Source organism: Megascapheus bottae, chromosome 3 (assembly GCF_031878675.1).
Source record: "Megascapheus bottae isolate mThoBot1 chromosome 3, mThoBot2.hap1, whole genome shotgun sequence".
NCBI classification, from domain to species: domain Eukaryota; kingdom Metazoa; phylum Chordata; class Mammalia; order Rodentia; family Geomyidae; genus Megascapheus; species Megascapheus bottae.
Genome location: NC_143511.1, coordinates 59,683,950 through 59,697,347, shown reverse-complemented (window position 1 = coordinate 59,697,347; position 13,398 = coordinate 59,683,950). Strand labels below are relative to the sequence as shown.

The 13,398-nt window shown below is 39.7% G+C and overlaps 1 protein-coding gene and 1 long non-coding RNA gene across 5 annotated transcripts in view; one reads left to right on the top strand and one right to left on the bottom strand.

Moving 5' to 3' along the window:
* The window catches only part of Unc13b (unc-13 homolog B), a 171,740-nt gene that overhangs the window by 11,951 nt on the left and 146,391 nt on the right, over positions 1-13,398 (bottom strand). For all 4 annotated transcript variants that reach the window (XM_090330200.1, XM_090330202.1, XM_090330203.1 and 1 more), the window contains 4 exons: positions 12,601-12,690; positions 12,145-12,273; positions 6,315-6,442; positions 5,623-5,708 (listed from right to left, as the gene is read on the bottom strand). In XM_090330200.1, the coding sequence (XP_090186326.1) occupies positions 5,623-5,708; positions 6,315-6,442; positions 12,145-12,273; positions 12,601-12,690 (433 nt within the window). The remainder of the gene's footprint in view (positions 1-5,622; positions 5,709-6,314; positions 6,443-12,144; positions 12,274-12,600; positions 12,691-13,398) is intronic.
* Positions 1-13,398, top strand: part of LOC150065590 (uncharacterized) — a 28,428-nt gene that overhangs the window by 9,973 nt on the left and 5,057 nt on the right. Inside the window, exon 2 of the long non-coding RNA XR_016534967.1 lies at positions 839-914. This is a non-coding gene — a long non-coding RNA (uncharacterized LOC150065590). The remainder of the gene's footprint in view (positions 1-838; positions 915-13,398) is intronic.

Sequence of the window (13,398 nt, the reverse complement as noted above, 5' to 3'; positions counted from 1 at the left end):
CTCTGAATTGAGGTAAGACAGTCTGGGTCACTGGCCTTTCTGAGTCAGTGCAGCAGACACTCGGGGAGGAAAGGGAAATGTGGGTTCAAACTTGAAAAGGTTTTGGATCCCAGGGCTTTTCATCTCCTGGCTCTCTAGGATCCAGCCTTAAGTTGCACTGGCTGTCTCTTCTACAATGCAGTAAGCAGGAAAAAATATAAGACTGAAGCAAAGGACAACTAGATGTTCTTATCACCAGGAAAGAGGACTTTTTGAATATGAATGGTAGTGATTGCTTGTGACAGAGCAAAGACACCATTGAGCAACAAAGGGTGGGAAAATCAAGATGTTAGAAAGACCTTCTTCTCTACCCCTTCCCCTACTAGAACTGGTCCTGGACCTAGAAACATAAAGCACCACCACCAAGTGTACTATCTATCCTCCTTCCCGCTAACAACCCACTGGAAGTGGGGACAGAGCCCTACCCTAGAGTTCCTCTTTTCTCTCAAGTTACATATAATTCTGTCAATCTATTATCTGTCTGCAGATCCCAGATCCAAATTTCTACATTAAACATTAACTTTTATGCTGTAAACACCAATTGAGGAATATTGAAACACAGGTTATGCTTTATTCTAACTAGAACCAATGAGTTATGTTCCAGCAAGGTTATGAGTTATTTATTGCTGGTGGTGGTAGTAGAGTTGATCTATCAGAAGGGGCAATCATGTTTCCATAACATCTTACACTTGACTTCTGCTTTTCTTCCTGCATTTTTCATCCTTGGCGAGTTTTTTTCCTGATTTGCATATCATGTATCTCTTTATTTACATTGACACTCATCACTTATTTGTTACAGGTAAACACATGTATGTTGCCTTCAGGAAGCTAAAAAGGGACTGGGAGCCAGAAGGTGTGCCATCTTGTCCTCAAAGGTAATTTCATCGTTAGAAATATAATCGAACAAATGAAGTTGACATGGAGAATGATAATGACGTGATGATAAAGCTACTGGATGGGAGGCCAGAGCTGGAGGAGTAGGAGGGGTAACTGAGGTTTCAGGGAAGACACAGAATTCTGCACCTGTATGTGGAGGGGCCCTCAGCCTGCAGCAGCACTGAGCTCTCTCAGAGCTGGCTACGACGCGTTAATTTGCCATCATAAAATCAGCATGAGCACTGTGAAAGAGGCCTGAGCAGACACTCAAGTAAGTAATTAATTCAGACTGCTTTCCACTCTCTAGCTTTCATCAACCTTAATGTTATCTAATTGTAAAATTCTTCTTCAGACCTTAGTATAAAGGAAGTAACTGCCTAGATACAACCTGCTTCTTTTTAGGGCACAGCTCCTCCTGCATCTTGGTGGAAATACCTTCCATGCTACTAATTAGGGATATGTGAACACTTGAAAACTTTTTTTGTGAAAATGCTTTATTATAACTTGTAAAAGAATTTCAGCAGATGGAAAGGACAAACATTGTTGCATCTCCCTTAGAGAGTTTTTTAATCTCCTGATTTCAACTATCTAGTTTGATATCTTCTCTTATCTTGCTTGGGTTCCTATAATATCTATATGAGGTTTCCGTTGTTGCCTAAGTTAAACTGAGTCTCCATCACCCATCATCTTAACCTCTCTGGTAATGTTGAACAAGGTATGTTGACTAGAACAGGGTATGCTGACTAGTCTTATTTTCTTGTTCAGTGCTGAGAATCATCTTAAAAATTTTCTTTCTTCCTCCATATCCACGTGCTACTGATTTTATCCCCTAAATTCCTCTGGAATCTATCTAATTCCTGCTAGCCATATTATTTCCTACCTAGGTCTCCTTACCACATCTCTAACCTAGATTATTATGACTATTATAGTCTTGTCATTCTCCTCCAATCCATTCTCCATAGTGCACCCACAGTAAGTGGCCTTTCTAAATGATAAATCAGATCATGTCAATCCATTGCTTAACCTGTAATGGCTCCCAACTGCCTCAAGGTGAAGTTCAGAAGCCTAAATGTGGTTTAGACTTCCTTCATGATCTGGCTCTGTCATAACTCACCATCAGCATCTCTCACTGACCACTTTTCCTGCTCTCTGAAGTGCTAGTCACACTAAACTGCTGCTTTGATTTCTCTAAACAAAAGGCATGCTGCATACTCTGCATGAAATGTTCTATGCTTATTTTTTATGGCACTTAAAATTTGTATTTTCTAGTTTTGTTTGTGAGCTTCTCAAAGGTTAGGGCTATGATTTATTCATCGTAGTGGGGTTCCAACAACTAGTATAGTACTTGGCATAAAGAAAATACTCAAGAAACAGTGATTACTGCAAAGAAGCACTAAGGAACTTTCTGTTTCATATTTTGACTGAGAGAGTAGTTACATAGTATTTTATATAAGTTATAAAGTTATATAAGTCATAAGTTATATAAGTTATAAAGTTGTTTTAGGAAATAGGTGAACAGCATTTTCTTTAATTTTGTTTTTATTTTTTAATTGCTTTCTTTCATTTTTGAGGCGTGGTCTTGCTACCTAGCCCATGTTGGCCTTGAGCTCTTGCTTATCCTGCCTCAGCCTTCCCAGTACTAAGTTTCTAGACTTGACCACAATGCCTGGCTAAGGACAACATTTGCTTTTTATTATTTTTTGTGATGTTGGTGTTTGACCTCAGGCAAGTATTCTACTACTTGAACCAAATCTATAGTCCTTTCATCACTGTCTTTCAAATATGGTCCCACATTTTTTTCTTGGGCTAGCCTGGACTCCAGTCTTCCTCTTTATTGCCTATAGCATAGTTGGGATAACAGGTTCACCCCAATATGCCGGGCCTATTTGTTGAGAAGGGTCCTGGCAACTTTTTGCCCAGGCTGGTCTCAAACTGCAGTTCTCCAGATCTGAGCAGCTGAGATTATAGGCATAAGTTGCTGTGCCTGGCTAGGATAACATTTTCAACTTTCTTTTTACAATCAAATTAATGTCTTCTTATCATTCAGGACTCCAAACTTGCTCTTCAAATTCTGAGAGTAACCGGGTCTGGTTGCAACTTTCCAGTAGCTATCAGAACTCATTCTTCTTTCTCCTATCCCTAAAATAAAACAACCTGTTTGGTCTGGTCATAGGGCTTGAACTCAGGGACTGGGTACTATCCCTGTGTTCTTTTGCTTAATGCTAGTGCTCTACCACTTACAGCCACAGCTCCACGTCCTGTTTTCTGGTGGTTGAGATAAAAGTCTCATGAACTTTCCTGCCTGGGCTGGCTTTGAACTGTGATCCTCAGATCTCAGCCTCCTGAGCCACCAGCGCCTTTCACTCAAGCCTTGTGCTCTATCACTTGAGCCACAGCTCTACTTCTGGCTTTTTTGGTAGTTTATTGGAGATACGAGTCCCATGGAATTTTCTTGCCCAGGATGGCTTCATATCACAATCCTCAGATTTCAGCCTCTTAAGTAGCTAGGATTACAGGCATATTGGTGCCTGGTTAAACAACCTATTATCTGCATTCTCTAGTTCTATCTGTCCTACTTCTGGCTACCTCTTTCTTCCACTGAGGAAAAATTTTGTTAAAATTCTACTTTTTTTAACATGGATTTTTTTACATGTCTATAATGGTTTCTTCTTGCTCTTAATAATTAAGATTTATTCAGTACTGGATAAAGTGCCAGGTAGTATGCTTATTTGGTTTCTTATCAGTTCAACACAATCACTTCATTTTACAGGTAAGAAAATGGAAGCTTATAAAAATTAAGTTAATTCAGGCCAAGGTCACAATGCAAAGTGGTAAAACTGAGATTTGAGACCTGGACATTTGTTTCTTGTTCATCTTCTTTCTCTTCCCTTTTATCCCCCCTTCCTTCTCTCTTTCCATTCCCTGTCCCTTCTTTTTCTCTCTCTTTATTCCCCTCCCTTTCTTTTTTGGTGCTAGTATCAGAGCTTGAACTTATTCAGCTTATTTGCTCATGGTTGGTGTTCTAACACTTGAACCACACCTCCACTCTGGCTTTTTGCTGATTACAGATGAAGTTTTTTGGACTTTTCTGCCCAGGCCTATCTTCAATGGACCGCAAACCTCCAGATCCCAACTTCCAAGTAGTTAGACTTAAGTAGTTAGATATAAGCCCCCAATGCCCAGCTTTATTCATTCTTTTGGAGCAGTTTTTTACTCTTTTGTGTGTAGATGTGCTTGCTTTAAACATCAGCAGAACTCTCTTTTCAAAAGATATCTCACCTAGAATTCCTTTTAAGGTTTTTTCTTTTTTTTAAAGCAAGCTGACTTTGTTAGCATTAGAGAGAAAGCTTTCCCCTTTTGACGTAACCTTTGAGATATTTGTCTAAAAATTTCTCCAAACCCATTGTACATGTTTTTTAAGAATTACAGCCACACTGCCAAGCTTGGTGAATATTACTTCATCAAGGTGAGGGAAGTCAGGTAATCGCCTCACTGATCTGACAGGTTAATGTATAAGTTACAGTTCCAGGTGGATCCAGTATCAGCAGGACTCAACCACAGCTCTGACACTAATTACAGAATGTACACGTGTAGTCTGTGGCTATCACAAACTTACGGCTTGTCTTTCAATCTCAAGAGCCATTATTTCTAAACCTCACTAGCTTAAGTCCAAAGGCCATACTTTCTGCCCATATAAAGATCAGATTCTGCTTTGCGCTTGCCCCAGATGGCTTCCTCCTTCTAGGTCTACTTTTGCAGACTGGAGAGTTACACTAACCCACATAAACAGACCAAAAAAAATCAGCTAAATAGCACAGATGGGTTCAGGTCTGACATAGCTAGGGAGTAATATTTTTGTGGGAAATGAGAGGTGGGAAATGAAAAAACAAAGATGAATGAACAAGATGAACAAACAATAATGTATCTATAGTCCTGCTTTGTAGTAAACAGGAATATTTGGCTTTGTTACACTAATTCACACAAGCTTGCAAAGAAAGCCAGGCCTAGTCAGTCTTTAGCATGAGAATATTACAATATTTATCTATATATTTAAGTTTTTCTGACTCCCACCCACACTGGAGTTTGAATTCCTTGTGCTTCCAAGGCACACTTTACCACCTGAACCATGCATGCCCCTGTCCTTTTTGCTTCAGGTATTTTTCCAATAAGGTCTTGCTTTTATGTTGGATTGGACCATAGTTCTTCTACTTATGCTTCCCACACAGGTATAATGCCAGGCAAATGTCACTATGTCCAGCTTTCACTAGTTGAGATGGGCTCTTGTAAACCTTTTGTCAGGGCTGACCTCAAACTGCTACACTCCTAATTTCTGCTTACCAAATAGCTAGGATTATAGGCATGAACCACCACAACCAGTCATTCTCTGAACTGTAAAGGTAAGTTTTTTAAGAACATTCTCAAGGATTTGATCAACTTTCCTAGGAATGCTCAGGGGAGAGGTGATTTCTAACTTGGAAAGTCTTGAATAGGCACTTGTTCTAAAACTGGAGGAAACTACATCCATATAGCCCTTTCCATTATTTCCTTCAGTGCATCTTTGCATACCCAAGGCCTCCTACCATGACAAGGATCCATCTAGTTTCTCACTGCACCATTTACCCAGAACATGTAGTTGTCTAGAGCAAAAGGACAATTTACAAGGTGCTTGCGCTAGAAGTCTGGTAGCTCACTGGGGAAGACCCTTACCTTCCAATGCATATTTCATGTCTTGGGAAAACAGATGCCACATCACTTCTGCACTTACTTTTCCCACACTCAACTCTTGAGGAAACCTGAATGGTAGAAGAAAACAGTAAGCGAACAAGACAAGAGACATTTATTTGTTTTGATTTATTCTAAGGTGCTTAGTTCTTAGACATCATATTGAGGAAAAACTAGGGAAATGAGCAAGGCTCAAATAAAGAAAAGTGGCCCAGGGTCCAATACTAGGACAAGTAAGGATAGAGGGGGTCCATTTAGGCAAGATGGCCCAACTGGGAGAATGTCTAGAAAGCAAGGCATTAAGGTTGAAAGGAGGGGAAGGTTGGAGGACAGGTATAGGTAAAATAAGCTGAAGGAGGGCAAAGGACTAGGCTTTAGGAAGGCCCACTTTATTCAGAGTGGACACACACATGTACACAGGCTCTGGATCTTCTGAGGCTTCTATAGCATCCAGTGCCAGAATCCCCAGAGGCTCAAGTCAGGCTGGGCCCCCCATTATATTTCCACACCTGTATCCAGAAAGTTACCCAGACAGATATAAAGGACAGAGGGACAGATGGACGGACAGTTGGAAGAGGTGGCACTGCAAACATACAGAGATAAAAAAATAAAGAGGCTGTTAGACAGTGAGACAGATCAATCACTGAACAGACAGGGTCAAGTAGAGTGATACTCACTGGTTTAGAATGGGTGTATAGGAATTTTTATCTTCCTCTATGATTGACACAATGAGTGTGATGAGTTTGGGCCAGAAGTCCAGATTCTGAATGCTTGGTCCTTGTTCCTCTGGAGGTAACTCCTGATTCTTGTCCAGAAGAGATTAATGAGAGAGAGAGAGAGAGTCAGGATTGAATTGCAGAGGATCTCAAGTCTTCCTCCTTTTCTTCTCTTACACATCTTGCTTCCTCTTGAATCAGAGACCTTTTTACTTCTAGAACCTGTCTTCTACAAAACTGCCTCTGTTCTTTGAGAGGGAGGATAATTAAAGAGATCCTTCATCCCTTGAGAACTTTCTTCCCCAGCTTGGGGTACTGCTCTGATGAGGCTGGTCAGTTTAATAGGTACTCATTTTCCTTACTCTTTCTTTCAGTGCTGACTGAAATAAGCACCCTTTAGCTTCATTAAGTAGGTTTGAGTCCACGTGACCCACACAGGTCACACAGGTCCAGTGGTGTCCTTCAGATTCCTTTTCCTACCTAGAACTCAAATAAATTCCAGCTCTGAAAAGCTCCCTCACATTCTTCTACTGAACAGAACTTGCATGCATTTTGGCCTTTCAGCAATGTAGGACTTTCCTGGACTCCCTGAAGCTCACTTGGCAGAAGAACTGAACTTAGTTATTTTTCTACCTGGACAAGAAAAGACTTTGCTTAGAAGAGAAAAGGAAATACAATGGTGGATTTTAGAAAAAGAGGAACCATTCCACATTTAGATTCCATACTAGACAAGCTGTGGCCACCACAAAGACTAAAGTAGACATTACTTCATTACATTGTTCAAAAGCAAAGGTGAAACTGCCTAGAAGAGCAGGGAATAGGGCTTGTATGTGGATGCCATATATCACTGAAAGGTCTCCAATGGTCCCTAATAAGCTACACCTCCAAAAAGTTAGTAGAAACTAGGCTGACCCCACACCTGGTGGCTTCTACCACTTTATAGTATCACTTAAATGAATCTCTTCATTTTACTTTTTCTGGCACAATCCTGACTGAAAGCTCTTATCATTTAAGGATCTCTTTGGTCTTCTTTTTTGCCTGTTTGGTTATTATTACTTTAGACAGAATCTCATTCTGTAGCCCAATCTGGCCTTGAACTCATATTCTCCCGCCTCTTTCTTCCACATAAAGATGTGTAGACCACTACAATATCCTACATTGGATCTCTTTGGTCCTTGAATTTTAATCCAATACCTCTTCCAGGGAACTGTGATTTTTCTGTAAGGAATATCTCAAATGCTACTCCTCTGCATAAAGCTCTTCAGTTTCCTTCAATGTCCTTCAATTAAGCTCTACACAAAGGTCTTTCAGTAAATGACCTCTCTCTCAACCTCATACCCTTCCACTTCGTGTTGCAGCCAGTACCACTTCACAATCACCAGTTACTATGGTGCCAGGTATTCTGCTAAGAATGTTGTATAGTTTATTTCATTTGATCCTCCTAATAATTGTAATGATTAGAAATCATCACATAAGGACCACAAGGTTATGTGGTTTATCTAAAATTATGTGTCTGTAAATAGCAGAACCAAGATTTGATTCTGGATAGTTAAATTCCAAATCTAGTGATACAAATACCCTAATAAAAAAGCTTATGTTAGCCACGGCGCAGTGGCCTGTAATCCTAGCTACTTAGGAGGCTGAGATCTGAGGATCAAGGTTCAAAGCCAGCCCCAGCACAAAAGAACCTGAGACTCCTCTCCAGTTAACCTCTAGAAAATGGGAGTGAGGCTTGGCTCAAAGGTAGGGTAGTAGCCTTGAGCTAAAGAGCTCAGGGACAACACCCAAGCCCAGGGATAGGATGGTAGCCTTGAGCTGAAGAGCTCAGGGACAGCGCTCAGGACAAGTTCAAGCCCCACGACCCTCCCTCCCCCAAAAGCTTTTGTTTCCCTAAACTAACATACTCATGCACAATTCTCTGTCTCTAAACATTTTGTTTTCACTACATGACTCACACCCATGTCATCATCATTTCTTTAGTTTTTCCTACTCTTTCCTCAAAATCTTTTCTGAGTTTCTCCTAATATCTCTGGTCTGGTTAGATGCCCTTCTTCTGAGCATTTCTAATGATCAGTTTGTTAAATAATGGATAGGCAAATGAATAAATTAGATCAATGAATGAAGGTTAGGAAATAGAAATGTCAGTAACAACAACAACCAGGTTTATAGTTATAGAATAATAAGAAAATGAGATTGAGACATTAATAAAAGCAGGTATCAAAGTACTAAGGCTAATTAGAAAGAATAAAATTAGATCATTTGCAGGGAAATGGATGAACCTAGAACAAATAATATTAAGTGAGATAAGCCAAGTTCATAGACACAAAGTTCATGTTTTCTTTCATATTGAGAAGCAAAATCTAAAATTCATACTGGGACATGATAAATTAGACAGGACCCTAGGTATCCACACACACAGTGAGACCAATGGAGAACATGAAGGCACAATACCTATGTGCATCTGATCATACAAAATAACATTTATCAAAATGAACTCCAGGAAATATAAATAAGGTTTTTTTTCTTTGTTGTTTTTTTCAATTTTCTTGTTGTTTTGTTTCTTTGTGTATGTTTCTTTAGGAGAGCAAGAGGGGGGACACAGAAATGGAGGGAGAAAGATAAGCAAATGTATAGTATTGATTAGACATTACGTTGAAAAAGAACTGCACAACTTGTGGGTGGGGATGAGAGGGAAACACTGGGAGAGAGCAAGAGAAGGGGTGAAACTGTCCCAAAATAAATGCAAATGTACTCTTTACATGACTTATATAACTGAATCCCTCTGTACATCACCCTTATAATAACAAAAACAAATTTTAAAAATACTAAAGTTAGGCAGGGAATTTGGCCTGGTGGTAGAGTACTTGCCTAGCATGCACAAAGACCTAGGTTCCATTTCTCTATACTACATAGAAAAGCCAGAAGTGGTGCTGTGGCTCAAGTGGTAGAGCACTAGTCTTGAGGATAGAACACTAGCCTTGAGGAAAGCCCAGGGACAGTGCTCAGGCCCTGAGTTCAGTCCCCAGGACTTGCCAAAAAAAAAATACTAAGGCTAAAGCAAGTCCCTGAATAGTTTATATTCATTCTCCTGTTTGAGCAGAGACTAAATATTCAAACAGACTCTGGGGCATAGTTGAAAAAGCAAAGATGGAAAGTGTCTTTTCCCAACCAAAAAGAATCCATAGATGGTTGAGAGATGAGCTCAGTATGTAGCAAGCAAACTAAAGGCTCCAGGAAAATTTCTCATTGGACATTAGAATCAATGGAATGGTTTTTTTTGTTGTTTTTTTTAAATTTTTTTTATTTTTATTTATTTATTTTTTATTGTAATTAGTAAAAGGGTTACATGATATTTGCCAGATAGAAGGTGCATTAATTCACATACATTGATACCCTTTCACATGTCTTGGTACCCATTTCCCTCCCCCCCCACACCCCACACCCGTCTTGGTTTTCCCCCCTTCCCTATCAAATTTCAAATATCCAAATACAAATAAATTCAATATATCAGATAACAAAGTGAGATACTATAACAAGATGAGATAACCAAGAGACAGCAAAGGAGATGAGAGACAACATAGTACATTAAGGACAACAATCATTCATTATATGGCTTTTGTTTCAATATCCTGGAGTTCCTTTCAATTAGCTTCACATTATATGGCCTTATGTATCAAGATTTTGCTCTATTGCAGATCTCTGCTAGTAGAGTCCAAGGTTTCTACTGATTATGATGAATGAGGGACACCATTGAGCCTAAGTTCCCTTGAGTCTGGCTTACTTCACTTAATATGATTTTTTCTAAGTCTTTCCATTTCCTAACAAATGGGGCGATGTCATTCTTTCTGACAGCAGCATAGAATTCCTCAATGGAAAGTTTTATAATCTTAAAAGGAAAAGTGTTAAATATATGGCTAGGACAAAAAGTACATGTGGGAATGAACACAAAAAGTACATTAGGGAATAAAAAAGGCAGCAAGATTTTACTAAAGTGGTTCCAGAAAGCATTACAAATTGTATGCATTAACTCAAAGATAACATGTGTAATAGATTCTGACCAATTTAATCCTACTGTCTTTCTAGGTCTATCTCAAATATTCCCATTAATTGATTAATAGTGACTTTATTTTCCTGAGAATCCCTTAAATCCTATCTCTTTTTCAGGGCCCTTCTAAAAGACTACTTCGCCATTTTTTGTATGCACATTCATAAAGTTATAGACTTACTGAAGTGGCACTGTTGCTTTCCTTAGAGCTGACCTAGAACATTTGTTGGACTGAAGGAAAGCTACTTAGTCACAATATTCTTTCTTTTTTTTTTTCCAGTTCAAGGACCTGAACTCAGGGCCTGAGCACTGTCGTTGGGCTTTCTCAAAGCTAGCGCTCTACCACTTTAGTCACAGCACAACTTCTGGCTTTCTCTGTGTATGTGGTACTGTGGAACTGTACCCAGGGCTTGGTGCATGCTAGGTAGGCACTCTATCACTAGGCCATGCTCCTGGCCACTGTCATGATATTCTTCCTTTCCCCTGCCCCGGCCTTGGGACTTGAATTCTGGGCTTGGGCGCTGCCCCTGAACTCTTCAGCTCAACATTAGCCCTCTACCACTTGAACCATAGAGTCACTTCTGGAGATAAAAGTTTCATGGACTTTTGTGACCAGGCTGGCTTTTTTTCTTTTTGCCAGTTCTGGGGCTTGAACTCAGGGCCTGAACACTGTCCTTGGGCTTTCTCAAGGCTAGTGCTCTACCACTAGAGCCACAATGCCACTTCCAGCTTTTTTCTATGAATGTGGTACTGAGGAATCACACCCGGGTCTTTGTGCATGCTAGGCAAACACTCTACCACTAGCCAAACTCCTGGCCCCCAGGCTGGCTTTGAACTGCAATCTTCAAATCTCAGCCTCCTAAGTAGGTAGGATTATAGGTATGAGCCACCAGTGCCTGGTCCTGTCATGATAGTCTTAAGAAAGGAACTGGGGCCAAGAGTGTGGCCTAGTGCTAGAGTGCCTGCCTAGCATGGGTTTGATTCCTCAGAACTACAGACACAGAAAAAAGCCCAAAGTGGTGCTGTGGCTCAAGAGGTAGAATGGTAGCCTTGAGAAAGCTCCCAGATTGTGCCCAGGCCCTGAGTTCAAGGCCCAGGACTGGCAAAAAAAAAAAAAGAACTAAACTAAAATTGGACACAGAATGAAGTTCTGGCTTTGAAATAGAGGGAACAGTATATATTAAAAGGATCTAGAAAAAGTGATCTATTAAGTCACTAGATACTAAATTAGAATGCCAGCCTAAAACAGGTAAAATGACAGCTTCACAAAGGGAGAGGATCACTCTTGAGAGTTAGCTGGTTGAAATATTTCAGAAGATTATGCACTATAGAGAGAAGTGATCAAAAGGGTTTAAACTATCAGTCAGAAGCTCAGAGATAGCTACAGATCTCAGAGTTAGGCAATATATAATTTATAGGGAATTCATGTAAGTCAGAACAAAACAAACCTTGAGCGTAAGGGGGGCAGGACTGAGAATTTCACTCTCAGTTCATTTTCTACAGTACTCAAGCTAAAACTTATCACTTATTTCTACTCAATTCAAGTATATTACATTTTGTCCAAGGGTTGTCAACCTGCAAATGTCTCACACCATGAAACAGATGATCCATAGTCAATAACTCATTTACCCTTAAGAACATCAAGGACTTCATCCTAAGCTCTTTTCCACCATGGTTCTAGTAAAGATAAGCTGAGACTCCAGATAGCCACTGTTGGCTGGCCCCACCTATTCCCAAATCTCTTACCAACTGGTACTGGTGGCTGTATAAATCATAGCAGTTGTTGAAGATATACTCATATGTAGAGTTCAAACAGGCCTTCACACAATCTTTTACAACCTGGCTGGCTCTTGGAGGGCTCTGTAGTTCTTGTACCTGCCAATTAGTATAAAATTATAAGCTTGGGTTCTGCTCACATGGATATAGTATCTTACTAGTAGTCCCCTAAACATGCACCAGATTCTTTCATCTCTTTTTAAGTTCCTATTGTGATGAAACTTCTAGAATAGTTGATGGGAAGAATTTCTAGTTTATCTTCATTGACCTGAGATTTATATGTTTTCGCAAACGTAATCCAAGGAACAGGTGTATGGAAATGGTGAGCTTAGTGGTGCTAAATCCATAGCCTCAGACTATTCTTGGTGACTCCTGCTGTATGTGTTCCTAAAACCAAGTTTTCAGCCCAGCCTGGTCCATCCTTACCTTCATCCTGAAAAAAGTGATGCTAGTCAACAAATCCACTGTAGATTTTAAATCCTGAAGCCTCTCAGGGCTTCCAGCAGGGAAATTATTCTGTTGCAAATTAAATAAATGTGAGATAGGATCAGAATAATGTGAAAACTTTTCCTACCAAAAGCAATGAAACCAGAGGCTACCCTAACATCTTAATATCCTACAATTCAACTTCCCAAGCAATGTGATCATTCTCTTCAGTCTCTCTCTACTCCTCATGAACATTCTGCACAAAGTGATTTCTTAAAAAATTACAATTCATTGCATATACTAGAATATAAGTAAAATTATATTACAGACCAAATAGAGGACCTATATTTTCCATACACCCTTGTTCTAGGGCTATAGATAGCAGGGCTCTGAGTAAAATTTCTTTGGAATGAGTTTGTAAGGATTTTGCTGCATGCCTTACTTCATTCCCGTAGGTACACATTTTAGGGTGAGGCTGCCATGCAGATCTGAAAGTAGACCCTGAGCCACAGCCCATTTGGTCAGTTTTTAAATCTGCAGATAGCTATGTATATGCATTATTCATGCAAATAGAGGACATGAAAAGTATACGATTAAAACATTTTTACTTTTGTTTTTGTACTTAATTTTTAATATGCAAATTTTTTCTGTTCTGGAAACTCACATTTTAAGTAAGCAATGATACCATTCTAAGATCTAATTTAGGAGGTAAGAAACTGACCATTTCCTTATCATGTTCACCTTAGGTACCCCCTGCCATACTACTACTATTTCTTCTCTCCATACTAGAAAAGGACA